The sequence below is a fragment of the Sinohyriopsis cumingii genome, chromosome 7 (genome assembly GCF_028554795.1).
Source record: "Sinohyriopsis cumingii isolate HCF-2022 chromosome 7, ASM2855479v2, whole genome shotgun sequence".
Lineage (NCBI taxonomy): Eukaryota > Metazoa > Mollusca > Bivalvia > Unionida > Unionidae > Sinohyriopsis > Sinohyriopsis cumingii.
The window spans coordinates 23,725,833-23,746,730 of NC_142967.1; the positions used below are offsets into that span (position 1 = coordinate 23,725,833).

Consider the following 20,898-nt stretch of genomic DNA (forward strand, 5'->3'; position numbering starts at 1 on the left):
TAATTCCATGCATTACAATAAATGGAGAAAATTTGTATTAAAAAGTATTTTTTAAGAAAGGTATTAGCTTTATGAATAATTTTGTCAACGCGGAAGGTTCTTGGATAAATTTAATAATTTTAAAACTGAGTTTTCTATTCACATTAATTTCAAAGATTTTCAAAGTTTACTCACATCAATAAAGTCATAAAAACGTAAATTCAGAATCAGTTATGACTCCAATTTACAACGTTCGTCCATTAATACTGGTATGTTTGCTATTATTAAAAATGAAAAAATAATGCAGGGGTGAAAAAAGAAAAATTCATTGAAAACAACGTATACCAATTGCTAGAAGGAAGTAGAATTTTGAAGTTAGCGAGTTATAAGGAAACGATTGGCAGTTATGTTTCTTACTACTATACAAAACTTAGATGGCTGCAGTTTAAATTCTTGCAAAGAATTTTGGTTAGGAATGCATATCTCAATAGAATCAACCTCATTTCAATCGAGCCATGTTCCTTTTATATGGTGCATGCAGAGATAATGCGTCATATCTCTTGGGATTGTACAGTAAGAAAATGGCATCCTAGACTAGATAAAAATGTAAGTGTTGTCACACACCTAATTTTTAAATGAAATGTAGACATTTTTTGTGGAATTAGAGACAACTCTCAGATTGATGATATATTAATTGATGATATATTAAAATTAATTCGATCTGCAAAACAACATATATATCTATATCTATATATATATATATATATATATATATATATATATATATATATATATATATATGTGTGTGTGTGTGTGTGTGTGTGTGTGTGTATATATATATATATATATATATATATATATATATATATATGATAGTTTATTGCTAATTAATATTTATAGAAAATGTAAATGAGACGAGTTTGCTTCTCTTGCATCGGTGATGCGAAAAGTCAAGGCTCTTAATTTTCTGCACGTAAACTTTTTCTTTGCCTAGTTAAAAGATTACTTCAAAGGATATTCAGTATATTGGTAGATGTCGGTGTCAAATTACGATGAGAGACAGATAAATAGACTGATAGAGACAGAGAGAGATGTTTGGTGAATGTCATTGTTTCAAATAAAATTAACGCAGCGAACGGTTTTCGGACATGCAAATTTATTAGTACATTGCACTTTAAAAATAGCGATTATTAATGTGCTAAAGATAAACGTCTGGCGCACGTCTGTAGAGTAACTGTTTCTAAGCATGTTCGGGAGCATCGGGCATTTCCTTAGCATGTTAAATACTCCTGGGAGACAATCTTGAGCAAATGATGACAGGAAAGGTTCTGAGACGACTGAAGTTTGAAATCTTAGTATCCCTTTTTGCTCGCTGAAAAGAGGTAAAAATTTGTCAACGATAATGCTAATCTATAGAATGAAAAAAAAAGATTGTTGATGATAATGCTAATCGATAGACGAAATGGTAAAGTGAATAGATTAACGCATCACCGACATGTTGCCGTGAAGATGAAGCCATATATTGAAATATGACAGATTTAGTCGGAAAATTAACAGGCAAAACAATTACAAGTTTGGTAAAATTCTGATATTTGTATCGATTTATGAACAGGTCTATATATATATATTTACAAGTCCATGAATGTATGTATGTATGTATGTATGTATGTATGTATGTTAAAGTTTGGGTCATATTTCAGAGCTTACCTCGTTAGTTTTTTATGTTAGTTTGATGGCTTACAGCTACATTTTTCACTTTGCTTGTATGCTTGATTCTTTTTACTGTGAGTTGTTTTTGTCTCTTTTTTCTGAATCGATTTCTTGCTTATTTTGTTTTTAATTTCTACCATAAAATAAGTAATGTCTCAAAATATGGTGTTAAGAAAACTTCGCTGCCACAGATTTTAATTTACATTTCAAATTAATTTTCTTCCAAGGAGACAGCACTGATTTGTAACAATAAAAGCGCATCATATTATATTAGTTGAATTTTAAAATCATTTTGAGTTAAAATGAAAATGAATAAAAACAAGTATCACGGCTCGAAAGAGATGCCCCAAAATACGCCAAGGAAATCAAATGTTCGGTTCCTAGGTCTTGTGGGCGCTAAAACTTGATGCATAAATTGAATGTCAGTTTGATTCTTTCTATATCTCTCGTCTTACACTTGGCGGGATGATGTGATTGCCGCTCATACACCGGTACCGACCTTATACTAATATGCTCATCTACACTTACGGTAGTATCCACCATAACCGTATCCACCATTTCCCCACAAACCGTATCCACCGCCATATCCACCATACAAGCCATGGCCGTATCCACCGTAGTATCCAGGATTGGAGCCAGCGTAGCCTCCGAAATATCCGGGGAAGTATCCACCGTATCCATGTCCAATCTCATACCCTCCTCCGTAGTATCCACCGGGGTAAAAGCCACCATATAATCCACCTGGATACCCACCGTACCCGACGCCACCGTAATACAATGGTGGTGTTGCGCTTACAACAGCAAGGAAAGCAAGGGCGAGAATTGCTGCCTTCATGTTTTCTGTGGAACGCACATTTTAAACAAAGACATTTATAACCAACACTACCAACAATTCCAAAGGATTATTTTATTATTATTATTATTATTTTTATTATTATTAACTTTTATGAAATTATGAAAAAATCTTTTATCTGATGCAATGTTAGAGGTATCTTATTATATTATGTAAAGACACTCCACAAGGAGTCAGAGGCGCTCAGTCGGAATACTTCCTCGTTATCTACACAATGAAAAAGGAAGACACTGATCTGAATACTATTTTAGGGGAAGGCCAGCATACCGAGAAATGGGATAATAATATCAAGGACAATGTCCCAAATGATCAACTATTTAAATAAGATCAATGCCAATTTCGGAGATAAGGGTTTGCGCAATAATTTTCATCCCAATGTACCACTCCATGTGCTATCTCCAGAATATCAGCGATATTTTCCTGAAAGAGCGACTCATATAAATATGGTTGAATAACTATATCTAGCTACGCATGGAAACCTTTCACTTGTTCATTTCAGACAAGACGAATACACAATCATCTACATCAGAATAATCTATGATTTACATATATTAATAAATTAACTACATCAAATTCATCGCTATTATATATCAAATTCATGTATTATCTGCATCCAATTAACCCATTATTTGCATCAGATTAATCCGTTATATACATCAAAATTAATCTATCAAGTCTCTCTCAAGCTAAAGTGCGGCCTGATTATGGAATAAATAATCACATTTTCAGATCCAAACAGCAATAAAGAAATATACATAACTAAAACAAATTTAAAGATATTAAAACAAACTCATGTCTTGTAGACTTCACAAAAGTTTTGATAACTTACGGTACAGCTTTACTCACACTATTTTTAAAGCTGCTATTAATGGTAGATTTCCTAATACTATAAAATATTGCAAATACAGGTAATAATTGCAGATTTCTTAACATACATACATACATACATACATATATATATATATATATATATATATATATATATATATATATATATATATATATATATATATATATATATATATATATATATACACGTGTGTGTGTGTATGTTTGTGTGTGTGTGCGGGGGTGGGGTAGATAGTGAGAGAGAGAGGAATACTTGTTGTAGGAGACCAGCTATCCTGCAGCTTCTGTCTTACTATCGGTAGGTAAAGTAGCACTTTTATAGGAGGAGAAAAACATTAAAATGCAATAATTGTCATCATACATTTGCATATACAGGACATACTTACTAATATTGACTGATATTTATTAACCATGACGCCTTAAAACAAGAAAAACAAGTGATATTGGCCTTTATGAGCGTCATAGATATCCCCATGAACGTGAGGTAACCGTCAATGGTATTGTATTGGGATAGAGTAGAATTTATACTTTCCAACTGCTCAAAATGTCATATTTACATGTGTCAAAACATTCTTACATTAATGACCACTACATTTAACGTATTAATTTATATGAATACTAATACTCGAAAATGGTCCATATGTACCATACAATCGATTAAGGACTTTATGGTTGATAGCATGTTTCTTTTTTTTTCTTCTTATATGATCACTGTTCATTATCACCCAATGCCTTCCTCGGTATGTACATGATAGATTGCATCCGCTTTATTAAACAAAAGTGACAAACAAGAAGTCTAATAAAAGATTACTTGTAGCAAGAAGATTATGTTTCAATGAAAATCACACGAAGGGTTAACACACACACACACACACACACACACACACACACACACACACATATTTTCTTAGTTTAGCTGGCGTTTCGTCAACCATCATCAGATGTTTGTGAATCTGTTTTCGGTATATATTTAATATGGATTCAGTTCAATGTACCTTTAGATTAAACAGACGTATTATACAAAAACAATAAAGTTTGCGTTTGCTTGATTTTCAGCCTTTGATGCATATTTGTCATGTGTATTATTAATACTGCCAAGTAACAAAATTTCTTCGAAACTGTGTCTTTTCATTTGTGACAGAAATTGATGTAAAAAAACACATTACAATTGAAACTCTGCTTGCAAAGGTGCAATTCTAATGACCAGGTTGTGGAAATTCAGTAGAAACGCAAGGGAGGCGAGGCCAGGGAGGTTGTCAAGAAGCTGAAGAAGATGTAGTGGAAAACATTTCATTGATGAAAAAAAAAATGACGTTGTGCAACACATACGTACTCTCTACCAGCTTGCAACCCTGGGCGCTGAAGAAAGCAAAAGAGCGAAAGCTGAATGACTTCAATCACCTCTGCCTTTAGAAAATAATATTGGTATCCTTACGGAGGGTAGAGAAGGAACGGTGGTAAAAAGAATAGGACACAAGCGAAAAAATAGCAACTTCTTGAATCATCATTAAAGCTCTGTTTTTACATAGTACATCAATGCATACATATAAACTCAATGTATACTCCCACCTATCTCTCTCTCTCTCTCTCACACACACACACACACATACATACACGCGCACGCACACATATAGACAGACACACACAGAGTATCCGTGTGCATTTTTAAACCCTTAACCTCCAATTTTCTATTCCCTCGTTGTCTTTACGCTGCTACGCTGTTTGTGAGTACATGTGATGAATATTATGTCAATGTTGCAAAATACACACGAAACTGTGAATGGTTAATTTGTGAATTGCACTGACGTTTAATAAATGCGATCAATTTACGTATGTCCTTTTCATGCTTTTGAAAGTGTTTACTCACACAGTATGTCTTGAATGGATGTTCGAACGCCGCTTAAAACGCATAAGTAGTTCTAATCTTAGCATACGATAAATAAGTAATAATATGGTATTAATCTTGTATTACTTCTCAAGTGTAAATCCGTTTGATTCACAGTGGTGTGATCAATCGTAGCTACCGCTATGGAAATAGGAATTTGGACATTCTACTTTACAGCTGTGTTTTGAACTTTTTGAAGTTTCTGGAGCAGATATTGAGATGAACCAGACATAATTGAGTTACAATAGTCCAATCTTGAAATTACTAATGAACACAAAAGTGTTTTAGTGGCATCATCTGAAAGATATTTGCGAATGGAGGTGATGCGTCTCAGCTCAAGATATGCAGCCTTGCATATGTTCATGACATGTTCGTGCAATGTGAGAGAACTGTCCAGAGTAACACCTATGTTTCGTACTGATTGTGTAAATTTAATGTTGGTGTTGCTGATATTTATTGTTTGAGGTAAAGGATGTGAATGATCAGAATGGCCTCAGTTTTATCATCATTCATCTGTTGCTTGTTACATGTCATCCATGATTTCACATCAGAAATGCACGTCTCTGCACCTTGGATGGTAGCATCAACTTCAGTTGGGTGGATAGATTGTATATTTGGGTGTCATCAGCGTACTATTGGTGAGACACTGGATGATGATCTATGACACTTGAGTGCGACCGAGTGTATAGAATGAAAAGAACAGTTCCAAGAACAGACCCCTGTGGAACACCACAATATAGATCAACTGGGCTGGAGTATATTCCATTTGCAGATACAATTTGTGTCCTGTTGACCAAGTAGGACTTGAACCACAGTAAGGCTGTATCATGAATGCCAAATACGTGCTGGAGACGGTGAAGTAATATATCATGGTATATTGTGTCAAATGCTGCAGACAAATCAAGAAGGGTGAGGACTGTAATCTTTCCGCTATCCAACGCAGAGAGAATGTCATTAACCACTTTTAGAAGAGTAGTTTCAGTACTGTGGCAAGGGAGATATGCAGATTGTACATTGCTAAAAAGACTGTTTGAATTTAGATGAGGTACAAACTGGGATAGAACAACCTTTTCTAAGATTTGTGATATGAATGGGAGATTAGAAACTGGGCGGTAGTTCTTTAAATCGTTATGGTCTAGTGTTGGTTTCTTCAGCAGAGGCTTTACAATGGCAGTTTTGAAAAATGATAGGAATTCCCCGGATGAGAGAATGAGGTATTAATAACATCAGTTAGTGAAGGCAATACTGGATCTAAGCACTCAAGCAGCAGTGATGTTGGAATTGGATCAAGTTCACATGACTTTGGTGCACTCTTCATCAGGATTGTACGTACGAAATCCATAGAGACAGGTTCAAATCCTGCTAATGGTTGCCGCTCAAATTCTGTATCCCAACTGTATTGTAACGACGAGTCAATTGAAATTGTGGTGTCAAGCTTATCTCTAATGGTTTGTACTTTGTCACGGAAGAAATTTGCAAACATGTCCGGAAGGTCTAGTGGAGAGAAGGTAGTTGGAAGTGCTGTTGATTTGTTCCTTGACATTAGCTTGTTAGTAATCTCGAAGAGCTCTTTGCAGCTGGAACTTTCCATTATCTTAGTAGTGTAGTGGGCTGATTTCGCTGCATGGACTATATTTGTGACATTCTTCTTAGCGGCGTCATAGATTTGCTTATGAATAATGAGTCTGGTGGAAAACCAGAGCCTCTCAGCTTTACGGCGGTCTCTTTTAGCAGTGCGAAACTGGTCCCTAACACTGCTATACCATAGAGAACACTTTTGAATTGATACTCTGCACTTGGTAGGCGGTGCATGTTTGTCAAGCAATGAATGCACTTGGTAGGCGGGGCATGTTTGTCAAGCAATGAACGCAGGCAGTTATCGAGTTGTTCTGCGGTAGGAGGTAAGCAAGTTTTTAGGTTAGCTTGGATGTTGTGCATTAGTTTGGTTCTATTTATCATACGGAGGTTTCTGTTAGTAGCAGATAAAGGTGGAGGGTTAGGGACTGATACGTCAAGATGGCATATAATGCAGAGGTGATCTGATGCAAGGTCATGGGATACCAGGGAGGACCGTAGAATGTTATCATCAGGTCTATGAAGAATCCAGTCTAAAATGTGATCATGTTTATGGGTGGGTTGGTTAACTGACTGTTTGAGGTTGAAAACATTAATGGAATCTACGAGTTTTGATGTATTTGAGTTTCCTGGACAGTCAAAGTGAAAGTTGAAATCTCCAAGAATAGTCAGGTTGCCACCTATCGAATTTCCATAGTCCAGGTGATTCGGAAACTGCTCCAAAAAGAGAACGTCAGCCAGCTTGTTTTTTCTACTAGGAGGAGGGCGGTATAGGCAGAAAAAATGAACTTACCTTTGCTCCAGTGTGAGTGTGGTTTGGACTAGTTCAAACGACGTTTGGTCGAAATTGAATGTTGTGGTGTGGTTAAGACGTTTTATCATGGAGTTCTTTGTGATGACAGCGATTCCACCTCCGCGAGAATTACGGGGGAACGACGTGATGGAGTAACCAGTGGGTGTTAGATCCGCACACTTGGGCTCATCGCCTGATGTTTTTAGCCATGTTTCTGTCAGGAAAAATACGTCAATATTCTGGTCGTTGATAAAATTAACTATTTCTGTGCGTTTTTCCGGTGGTCCTACTGACTGGGCATTGAATAATGCAATGCGCAGAGGTATTTCTTGGATAGTTGACACAAAGGTTGACGAATTAATAGGGATTTGAATTAGGTTATCTAAATTAACGGTCGAATTATTTTTTACATTGTTGAGCCGAAGTAAGGGAGGTAAATGGAATTATTCTTCCTGTTCTACGCCGGCCAGCATTGAAACAACGTTTCTTTTTTCGCTTCTGTTTACATTTAGGTAATGATGAATGTAGACCCAGATCGTTTAGTCTAAAGCACAATGTTGTGTGGAGAGCCAACAAATAATCATTTAAAGCAATTAATGAGGGTCCATCGTAGCATAAACGGGTTGACTGGCGAGTATCACGTGATGGTGGTTTGTTCAAAAACAGTGGAGCAAGACAGCTGAGAAAAAGTCTAATTGTTCTCATTTCCAAAACAAGGAGATGAAGAAACACATACGAATTTAACAGCCAATACATAATGAACACAATAACGAAGATGAAAACAGGCAACAAGCACAAATATCATGAAAACGGCACTAAAAAACGGAACAGCTGCTTCAAGCCGGTTAAGTGATAGCGGCCATCTTGTTTTCAAGCTAAGATTTGATGATTTTTGTTTTCATGATTAGTGCGTCCGACTCAGATGCGGCAGGTCGCGGTTTCGAACCCAGGCTTACAGCTGCCTCGCTTGGCGCTCTGCATTAAGAGGTTATTGTTAGGAGTTGTCGGCATGGTGTCAGGATAATGTGAGTGAGTTGAACATGATGCCACATGTCAGCGGTATGATGCCCAATGCTTGATATCACTATAAACTGCTACACTGCAGACATCGTGCCGATTGGACTAATCTGTTAAAAGGTACTTTAAAAATTCAAAACACAAACCCATAAATATCGCACTCGGCTTAATACGGATATTGAATACCGCCTCGGATGCGGTAGGTCGTGGGTTGGATTTCCGGCCGAGTCATACCAAAGACTTTTAAAATTGATACTAACAGAGGCCTCGCTTGGCGCTCAGCATTAAGAGTTAGTGTTAGGACTGGTTGGCCTGGTGTCAGGATAATGTGACTGGGTGGGACATCATGCTGCATGTCTGCGGCATAATGCCCCAGTGCTAGAAATCACTATAAACTGTCACACTGCAGGCATCGTAGCGATATGACTGACAACTTGTTAAAGCTACGTTAAAAATCCAAATCACACACACACACACACACACACACACACTGATATTCAATGAATCCCATAAGTGTCATGATGCAGGTACGTCAGTAAATCACGTGTCATATATGTTTCCTATCTTTACACGAACTGCTATGAATATATGTACAATATCAGGTCCAAATGCAATAACTCTAACAAGTACTGCAGAAGAATAGTGATTTGATTTTCATATCCTTAGATAACTGTTATAACATTTTCCAAAATTTAGGGCGATTCGCCAAAATGCGTACTACTAGTTTCGTTCACAAAATATTGGCATAAACTGCGTTCAGGCTCCAGTCAAAAGAGGCATTAACTCTTCTAAAAATTATGGGATGTTCAGTGGCATGTCGATAAGTGTATTTTCAGGAATCCTAGTGTCATGTCGATAAGCGTATCTTCAGGTATGACATGGATATGTCAGTAAGCATATCTTCAGTTATGACATGGATATGTCGATAAGCGTATATTCAGGTATGACACGGATATGTTGATAAGTATATCTTCCGGTATGACATGAATATGTCAATAAGCATATATTCCGGTATGACATGGATATGTCGATAAGCATATATTCAGGTATGACACGGATATGTCGATAAGTATATATTCAGGTATGACATGGATATGTCGAAAAGCATATATTCAGTTATGACATGGATATGTCGATAAGCATATATTCAGGTATGACACGGATATGTCGATAAGTATATCTTCAGGTATGACATGGATATGTCGATAAGCATATATTCATGTATGACATGGATATGTCGATAAGCATATCTTCAGGTATGACATGGATATGTCGATCAGCCCATCATAGTTTATTCATTAAAATTTATCTAGCGAGGCTTACGTACAAAATACAGGATTTTGTTTAAAGATCTGAAACAAAATATTTTGAATAATTTTAGCCTGTAAGTTGCATAACATTGTCCTGAATTCTAAATAATGTTTACAATTTGAGATCATGTTTATTTTGATCCTGTGTAACTGATGCTCATAAAAAGTGGGCGAAATATAGAGTGCAAATGGATACAAGGCAAGTACGGTGAGTGTGAGTGAAAAGAAATGTTAGTTTTCCGTACAGTTTAAATGTGTGCAAAATTATATTCAAATCAGAGATGATAGCTGAATGTTATCATTATGAAGGGATAGAATAATTATTTATGGGAAATAAAGTCCTCTTGTGTTGGGATCAGTGCTGTTTTCGATTGGAAACCTAAACGTACTTCGGATAACAGATTCTCTGTCTAGGCAGATTAAAATTCGCTCGATTCGATGAGTTTCTGAAAAATGTATTTGAAACGAAATATTTAAAAGTTGCTTGTAACAAGGTATTATAAATTATAAATAACAGAAATTATTTCAAGGTAGTGCAGCAAATCTCATTTCTAAATGCATTCATGAACTAATTTCAATCATATACGTTGAAAATTTTGCACTGAGGTAACATTCAGACTGCTGTTTAAATAACAAGAATTAAAAAGACTTAAACTAAAGATTTAACTGAAAGAGCCATTGATTAAATTTTCACAGAGAAGATTAGTACATGCTGCCATTTTCTGTGTTCTTTATGCTAACCACCTCGAAGCTTTTCAACACAAAAATCAAGAGGAATGTGGATTACAACAACACTAGGGTCATCTGCTAAGAACAGTTAGTGTCAGTGAAGGTTTCAGTGGTTATTGGCTCCCAAATACAGGCTTTGGGTCACGTTCCCCTTGTATAATGCGTGTATTTCATATATCGTGTACTTCGATTTTTCTCTTTCTCAGATAAAGGACACGTGGCAAACACTGACCACTGACCATTGATATCAAAAAGAAAAAGAGTTATTTATGTCAGAAACAGGGTGTATTGACGTCATTGGAATGAAATAACTACGTGTCCAATAATATGAAGTGTCAATAAAATACATTTCTATAATTTGTGATACAACTGTACCGTGGTATTTTACTCCATCTATACCCCTCAAACAAAGACAATAATGTCATTTTTAGATCATTGCCTCCGAGTTTGACGAGGAAGTTTTTATTAGAGTAGTTGTATTGGCAAAAAAACAACAACTGCGTGGACGTTTAACAAGTAAAACAATTAGGTTTAGGTAAGAACAAAAAATGAAACCGGGTCAATGGCCCATTCTTTTAGAGTATAAATAGATGGATTTTCTAACAAAATTTTAGACAGAGACCGAGTGGTGAGATCTTGTCGACAAAGGTTAAGTATTGCTTTTAATATAAGGTGACTTGTTAGATTTAAATAATAGAGACAAGTAATATGTTATTTTGTATCTGGTTAAATTATTTTGAATAAACCGTATATATATATATATATATATATATATATATATATATATATATATATATATATATATATATATATATATATATATACGTCCTTAATTAACATTTGATTTATATATAGCTTATTTTAAAAGATGTCTTTGAATTCGATATATATTTTAAGATATTATATATCAATCTTTCAGAAATGATTGTTTTCCATGTACACGTATGACCTTCCTTCGCTGTTTGGTTTCCTACTTGCTTCCCTTTTACGTAATGCAGCAGATGTCTAATTTTTCTGAGTGTAAACTGGAAAAAATATTTCGATCGCTAAAAGAAAGATCCTGAATTTAAATATTACAGCACTGATGTGTGCATTCACTAATTTGTGAGTTTTATGCATATCTTGGGTGACTGCAGCTTCTTAGCTGTAAATTGTTCCATGCCAAATCGAATAAAGGTGTGATATTTCTCAATTTCGTACAGTGGCTTCGCCTATCATAGCAGAACGATATTAGGTACATGACCATAGTTTTGGTGTTTTGTTTTTGTTTCTTTTTATTGCGCTTTTCATTGATTTAGTACTAAGTTTCGCTGAAATAACTACGTACAGCTCACAAATCTTGTTCTGCCAGTTGTGTGAAAATTATTATTTTTACAAGTATGTAGGCCGGTAAGTACCACTAGATGGGACGATAACTTATTGATGACGAAGAGACCGAAACCAACGGTATTTGGAACTAATAGTGGCATCATCGAAACAGGGTGCGAGAAGAAAGTTTGCATTTATGTAGACATGCCGCTTTGTAAACATAAAAGTCTAACATTTTCGTCTCGCTTCCGTATATATATGCATTTACTTCGTAATATACATAATAAATGTGGAAATGTTCTTATTAATTTCGAGCAAAAGCACTAGTTACTCACTTGATATACATATATTCCTCTTACAGAGTTTCCTCTAAGATGTCATTCGTACATTATATTTCCATTTTTGTCCTGGTGTTACACAGTATCATATCATCTTGTCACGCCACAAATAAAGTATACCGCCTTTCTAACCGTGGTGGAATCAATGCGGGAGCATTTTTGACTCCTGGTGGTTGGAGCGGAGAAGGAAATCTGCTGTCTACGGGAGGGGCAGTGTTTCCTGGGACCAGTGTTGGCATATTCCCCGGCAGCTCAGGAAGCCTTGGTCTTCCTGGTCTATCAAGCGTTGGCGCCTTTCCTGGATCAAGTAATTTGGTATTTCCTCAGTCAAACGATGACCAGTTTCTCTTCTCAAATGGTGACTTTTTCCCTAGGACACAATTAGGGCCGATTAGAGGCGTAGCTGGTGGTATTTCTCCTGGATCTGGCAGCAGTGTTGTCCCTGGCGTTGGAGGAGGTTTGACCGGATCAAGAAACTTCGGTTTTCCAGGATCGACTGGTGGAAGTTTTTTCTCTGGTTCAGGTAGTCCAGTTTCATCTGGAACAAGAATGGTTTCTCCAGGAATGGGAAACAACGGTATCTTTCCAGGCGGTACGTTTTCTGGTTTCGCGAGTCCAATGCTTCCACTGAGTGGTGGCGGTTCATTGCTGAGTAGTGGTAGCAGTGGTTTTCCTGGATTAGGTGGGGCTGTAATGCCTGCCATGGGTGGAAATCAAGTCTTCAATGGAAATGGAGGAGGACTGAATCCTGGTATTGGGGGCATTTTTCCAGAGGCCACAGATGTTGGAGGAATGTTACCAGGAAGCCTAGGTGTACCAAATTATCAGTCTGTTGACGATTTTTCACTTAATTTTGGAGAAAGCACAAAAGGTGAGACAATAGTTACGCTATCAGACACGTAAACGTACAGATATACGGAACGAAATAACAGACACACGAATAGACAAAACAAAACCAATTAAGTGTGATTCATACATAATTGCATGCATGCTTACAAAAACATCGGTACATCTACACATGTATACATAAATATTGGTTGAGACTGACTTACAAAGCAACAAATTTACAGGTTGGTTTATCTAGGAAACAATAGACAGGTCGACAGATTATCAAAAGTACATTGAAGGGAAATATTAAAGACAAAATGATAATTTAGAATTAAAATTAAAACATATTGAAAATCAAGAATATACAATAAAAGCTTAAAATCCAAATCTGACTCTAAAAAACAGTTTCAAACATTTGTAAAGGTATTAAAAGAAATTACTCGTAAAAATAAACGTTTAGTTAAAAGAATATCATATGGCAAAGCTGAGACAACCAGAGTAAGATTACTACTTAGTCCGAACATTCCAAAACGAAATGTTTGATTGTCACTATCTACAAAGAGAAACAAAATGATCCCAATAAATGGAACATTGCGTTACTTTTGAAATCATAGGCAACATTCTAAGTTGCGTGCATGCGCACGTTTTGAAGAAAAAAATCGTAAATTCACCATTTTTATCCAACCAAATTGCCATTTCAGATGTATAAACAGTTTTTGCAATATATAAAATTACTTAAGGCATAAATAAATCTAAGCAATCTATTTATAGTCTTGTTAGTATGTTTACACAGGTATGTGGATGTCATACAATCAAATAGGTAATACCTATTCTTTAGCTATCAAGGCATCCTTCGGCAACGAAATTATTATTATAATAAAATGGGTCTTAATATTTTTTTCAGTTTTCAAAGATACATGCTTTAGTGAAACAAAATTTATAATAAAAAAAATAATATAATATTTTATCATTAGTTATAATCATCGAGACCAGCAATACAACATATCTAAGGGCGGATCAAATCAAAAGTTGATTAAATACAAACCGCCAAAATTAAAACTGCTAAACACTTTTGAATATTTCTTTCATCAAATCCATCGAAGTCGTTCCAAAAGCCCGCCATGTGGTTCTCTGGATATGTACTTACACGTAACAAAATATGTGGTAAGAACTGATTATTTTTGCAATTAAAGGGCCATTAGAAATTAAGTGGAGTGTTTGAAAACAATTGAGAACCAGGAACACTGCTAATGTCCAATTCCACTATTGTTTAAGTGCATACATTTTTACATTACAGTATAATATATAACAAAGTTATTTATTACGTTCTCTTTAGCATATGAAGAAACTTTCATCCATCTTCATGAACTAGATCGTACTTGTTTTTCTTTTTTATGGATATTTGATTCTTATGCCGAAAACAAAGACTGAGTGACGAGAAAATATACATAAATCATCTCTACGTTTGCAATTTATTTTAAATATTTCGTTCCAAATCTGCAAGCCGTCTATGAATCTTTTGTATCACTTACATACGATGGGTCTAGGGTCAAATTGCATATTGTAGCTTGTAGCATGTGATTTATCGATAAAAAGGCTGGATCATGTAAATACGAATTAAATTTCAACACGTATCCAGCTTTGTAAGTTTCCTTGCTATTAGGAATGGATTGGTTGCAAAACAGTTTGCAAACCAATGATCCTACTGAGAAACACTGACTTTGATAAACGAAACAATGGCGATCTGTCATCGCCCAGCAGTTATCTCCAGTACATCTGCATATGTGTCTATATTTTGACTCCGATAGTTGTGCCTTCTGTGACATTATATCATCCGTTGCTACCAGACTCGACGTTAGGATTAGGGTTGGGTTGTATTTTATAGCTCGGCCTCATAGTAAGCATAATTCTGTTACATGTGATGAAAACGTCGGATCCCATAAATACATGTCAAACATTTTTTGAGATAGGAAGAACACTAAATGGAAGATAATATATTGAATTTTCATAATGTTGTTTTCTATTCATTTATTAAATCGACTTGTATGAAGCCATTGCTCATCCTACCAAGGGAAACGTTTCTTGTAAAAGTTTGCTGTCTAAAATATCGGTCCTGTTTAGCATCGCTGTAAAGCTTAGTGTCCGATTTTGAAGAATAAAACAAATATCATCAATACAACAGTGGTCAGTTCCTTCCTGACTGTTATCAAAACTTTCTTGGCGATAAGAGAAGGGCGAGTTTACGTATATACAAAACACGACAAAGAGTCTACTTTCTAATGTGGAGACGAAATCGGATTTGTCTCTAATTTGCGTTTTACAGATGTGAAATTATGGAATAATAAGAAAATTACACTTCGTAATTCAGTATATGGAGGTAGGAGAAATATCATGTTTTGTAATTGCTTATTATAAAATTGGAAGACTGTTTTTCATTCAAAGAAGGAAATACCAGTTTAGTAGTTGATGGAATTGTTATCCACTGACAATTTTGTTTTAAAATAGATATGATTATCTTAGTTTGGAAGTCAGAGTTGGTACTTAATAGTGAGATTAAATATTTCTCGTTAAATAAAGACTGAGGTATCATTTCAGCCAGAATAAAAGTTTGCGGTTTATTGACAACAACAAATGTTTTCTTTAAATATATTGTGATGGTGTCTAAAAGTTTGCGGTTTACTGACAACAACAAATGTTTTCCTTAAATATATTGTGATGGTGTCTTCTTTAAATAACATTTGCGCAATACTTTGCTGGATATTTTTGTTAGTACAATAAACGACAGCTTTCATTTCTATTATACAAAGATTGAAGAAATAACTTGAACACGAAAAATAAATGTTAAGCCAGTGCTAATAAATTGTTTCAGGTGATATGTATTAATAATTTCACATAGCTGTAATTTCGGTCTTCGTATCAAAACTCTTTAGCAGTTCGCTTAGTAATTTCCAGTGATGTCCGTTAGGTTTGTAAAGCTATTCATCTTTTTCTGTCAAATGTTCTGCCTATCCCCAGACATTTTGTTTCGCAACTTCATTTATGGTTATCCTTAATCTAACAACATTTAACCATCGTACGACTGATATTAAGCATTTTTCTACGTATTATTTGTTAAACTTAACAGCAGCTATCGACATTACGTTATTGTTTGTATAATATTATATACCTAAACACTTGCTCTTTTTTCAGTAAAGAATTGAATTAAACATCACAATTTGTTCCATTGGTAGGGTAATCTATGTTACCCTCCTGCTGTATAATTCATTGTTTTCAGATTTTGCATTACATTTGTATAGTTAATTTAAAAGCCAATAATTTACTCTGATCTTGCAACACGTTTTTGTTTACACAGGAATGAAAACCTACAAGAAATAACGTTCTTAGATATAACGGATATACCATGAAAGAAAATCAAGGTCCTGAAACCATGGCTGGAGAGAAATGCAGTGGAGTTTATTGTTTCCTTTTTTAATTCGGCGTGCTGCTTATTTAATTTCGTTTCGTTTCTGTAAGAACTGAAATATTCCTGCATCAGCATTCTAAATAAATCATTGCACAATACGCCTTGTTTTGCATTAATAAAATAAAAGCTAATACCCCAAACCGGCCATACACTTAACTACTTCTCTCTCCCCCCCCCCCTCTCTCTCTCTCTCTCTCTCTCTCTCTCTCTCTCTATATATATATATATATATATATATATATATATATATATATATATATATATATATATATATATATATATATATATATATATCAATTCGAACGTGACACCACCACCCGAAAATTTATACTATACATACGAACAGTTCAACGTGTGTATGGTATGATTTGAAAATGACAAGACATTACAAGGGAATCAGAATATCAAGTTAAGACAACATAAGCCTGATTTAGACAAAACACGGACATAAATTATATAGATAAATTATGCGCACATTAATGACAGAACTAAGTACTACGGCATTTTTAGAAACACATAATGAAATGACTTTATAAAATTCATTCCATAAGCAAGGCATATAACTTAAAATATATTTGAGAGTCGAAGCTTAAGCAATTATTAAAACATATAATATTAAGCTTTAAAATCACAAAAGCAAATTGAAAATCATACGTAATATGCATATTTACGAACTTAATTATGGCATAAAACGATAGATTCATTAAGCTAACAAATTCCAATAACTCTTTAAAAGATATGATCCTAATTGGAATAGTTCCCTGTACAAAACCGATCACGCTGAAAAAAACTTTACTTCAGGAGTTAGTAAGATCCATATTTGTGTTTCAAGATTTCCATTTTAATAGCCCAAAGCTATTTAATTATAAAAGAATATTTTTTGAGCTGTCTTTTTAAGCGTTCTTCTTACAAGCAGAAAAGGAAACTATGAATTTTAGACATTAAAGGTAATCAGATGATCAAAAGCTGAAAACTGTTATATTATTACAGGATAGTGCATGGAAAATGCTACCAATCTACTAACATACAGAGTAACTAAAATTAACTCTGTATTATGGGTTGATGAAACGGCTGAACTAATTTCAATAGATATCATTCTTTCTATAGCGATTTAGTAAGTAATTAACGTACTTAGCTTGATGCAATATAGAATGAGTTCAAATTTCACCATTTCGTGCTTGATATCAATCTGATTTAAAGCAGTATTGTTTTCATTATTAAAATGAGATTACTCCAAAACGACAGGTTAGAAGCAATAGACATTGACGGGACGATTAACACTATAAATTAATCACATTTTAAATAAGATGCCCTCTAGGAGTTTTAAAATATGACTTCTTATTTCTAATGCTACTGCGTTTCGAAGAAGAGGTGCGGAGTGTGAATCCGCTCGACTGAGCGTGAATTATGTGTGCGTGCCTGATTGCATACGTAAGCAATATTGTTCATCTCTTACATCAGTCAAGGCATTCAAACCTCCGGGTATACATTACAGGAGGTTTGTAGATGGATAAGTTTTATATTTTTTTGCAGCCACGAGGACCTGCGAGGGTGATGATGTTTACATACCTTTCAAATAACTTTCAAATTATATTACTAAAATGTCTGAAAATTAGTTGGTGTGTGTGCTTCTTTACTGACCCAACTGTAGCCATGGACTGTTTAATATCCACCCTATACATATGTATATACTTATCTTGTGTAAAATATAATTCATACATGCGACTAACTTTGACGTCAACCTAAAGACGCATTTTTTGGGGGGGGGGGGGTGTACGACTTACATCTTGAAAACTGTACATGTCTGTTATAGTTTCAGATTGCGTTTCTATTGAAAGGACGAATATATTCAATATTTAAATCTTTAATGCATCATCAATTTTATGTCGGTTTCCTTCACAGTATCTATTTTTCAGCTTGTGCCCCTTTCTCTATATCGTTTAGTCTTTTGAAGAAACACGTTTAATATAAAGCTGCAGTAATGATAAATTGCTAACATTGTCAATGTTAAACCCCACATAAGTAAAACAAATTTGAAGCTATACGCGAATAAAAATAGTCGACAACCACTTACACATTTATTTATGCATATTTATGATAAAACACTTGAAGAATAAAATGTATTTTTTGTGGGCTTATATTTTTAAAATATGTACAGATGTTGGGTCTAAAATCTATCATAAAAACAAAGGAAGTTACGGGGAAACACTGAACCACACATTTCTTTTCTTCTTTGTTGCGTATTTAATACGCATTAGCTCCCTAATTTTTAAGGAATGCACCGAAAATCAATCATGGAAAGGTAGTTTAAGTACGTTCACTGTTGCGGCATTAAAATCAAATACGGTGGAGAAATGTCATCAATTACCTTGGTCGGAAAATATCGCTCTTTTTGTACAGTAATTATGGGTTGAAGATTCATGAAAGTTCACTGTCCCAAAATCTGATGCAAGTTGCCTCAAACTGCAGCCATAATTGCTTATTATTTTATTAAGTATCATTAAAGAAACCAAGAAAAACAGACGTAAACAAGATAACACGAAATGACACGATACAATCGAGATCTTTAAACATCATGTGTAAATATTAATCAAAACTGTATGTTCTGTGTAAATGTTAATCAAAACTGTATGTTCTGTGTAAATATTAAGCAAAACTGTATGTTCTGTGTAAATATTAAGCAAAACTGTATGTTCTGTGTAAATATTAAGCAAAACTGTATGTTCTGTGTAAATACTAATCAAAACTGTATGTTCTGTGTAAATACTAATCAAAACTGTATGTTCTGTGTAAATACTAATCAAAAACTGTATGTTCTGTGTAAATGTTAATCAAAACTTATGTTCTGTGTAAATATTAAGCAAAACTGTATGTTCTGTGTAAATATTAATCAAAACTGTATGTTCTGTGTAAATATTAATCAAAAGAATATTCTTCAGATCTGAAATGTTATTTCCTTAATAATGGATCAAAATAAGGACATATCCTTGACCGTTTAAACTCTGTGGCGAATATAACTAATTTTCATTTACAGATGCTTTATATAAACAAAATAATATATCAGAAAAAAAGAAAGTAAGTAATCATCCAGAATTATAAGTAACTTTTGATGTGTTGGTTGATGTGTGTGTTTTAACATGAATAATAAAAATCCATAACAATACTCCAGTTAAAATACGCTTATATTGAATAATACATGATACATATTAATACTTTTGACCCTAAAGAAAATACAAGTCCCATTCTGTCACAATCGGTAAACATTTACAAAACATTAATAAAGAAAAGATTAATCATTATTTCTTACATGAAATTCTAAGAACGTCTCCTTTAAGTTAGCTTTGACTTATACAGCGCAAAATGTAAAAGTGACCTACTGGACTCCTGCTTGACCGCGGGATTAACCCAAACATGTGGAATCGTGGTTGGCATGCAGATTAATCGGTTGAATCAACTGATCAGCGAGATTTTGGAAATTCTACTCAAGGCGGCAGTTGAGTGACAGTCGCCGCGTTCAACAGAACGATTTGACAAGATTAATCGTCGACCTATAAAAAGTGTCAAATTGCACTTGTCACTTTGTTTCCTAAACTGATGTCTCAGATGCCCAAATTCTATGAGCGAGTCAGATTTAATTTCACACGATCACTCAACATATATCTAAATATTGTCACCAGTGTAATAACTAGTTAAATTGAAATCTCCTTGGTTAATTTTAATTGAACGATGAAAATTAAATGAAAACTCCCATTAGTAAAAGGACAGCTGAAATGAAGGAGAATCTCAAATTTAAAGCTGGCTACGCCTTCTATTATTTACGTTTACTATATTATTATCCTGAGAAAACGATGAAATTGTCATTTCACGTTTGTAGTTCCTCATCAGTAATAGATGACTATCGCCCAACTTAAGGGATCACGTAAACGTTTATATGTAAACGTGTTTTCAAACGAAACAAAATATTTAGCTGCCAAACAAAGTGACAGGTACAATGATTAAAATGAAGTGTAAAGCATACCATGGTGCAGTATCTAATGAGCCTGGTTCGAATCTCAATATGTGACGAACTATAAAAGTTTTCTAACCTCTATGATAATATTCTTTCTACACCTTATATATATATATATATATATATATATATATATATATATATATATATATATATATATATATATATATATATATATATATATATATATATATATATATATATATATATATGGGAGCTCCAGAATCTGCCAGAATCGGCTGATAGAATGAG

General features: G+C 34.4%; 2 protein-coding genes across 2 annotated transcripts; one reads left to right on the forward strand and one right to left on the reverse strand.

Annotated features, from left to right (window-relative positions):
* Positions 1-1,115: 1,115 nt before the first annotated feature.
* On the reverse strand, positions 1,116-3,693 carry LOC149794889 (uncharacterized). Its single transcript, XM_089963997.1, has 3 exons — positions 3,645-3,693; positions 2,218-2,529; positions 1,116-1,351 (listed from the first exon to the last, which is right to left on the reverse strand). The coding sequence occupies exons 2-3, from the start codon at positions 2,522-2,524 to the stop codon at positions 1,332-1,334; spliced, it is 327 nt and encodes a 108-aa protein (XP_089820123.1). The 5' UTR covers positions 2,525-2,529; positions 3,645-3,693; the 3' UTR covers positions 1,116-1,331.
* Positions 3,694-12,254: 8,561 nt separating this feature from the next.
* LOC149794890 (uncharacterized) lies at positions 12,255-16,673 on the forward strand. The gene is made up of 2 exons (XM_089963998.1): positions 12,255-13,217; positions 16,527-16,673. The coding sequence occupies exons 1-2, from the start codon at positions 12,383-12,385 to the stop codon at positions 16,547-16,549; spliced, it is 858 nt and encodes a 285-aa protein (XP_089820124.1). The 5' UTR covers positions 12,255-12,382; the 3' UTR covers positions 16,550-16,673.
* Positions 16,674-20,898: the final 4,225 nt, after the last annotated feature.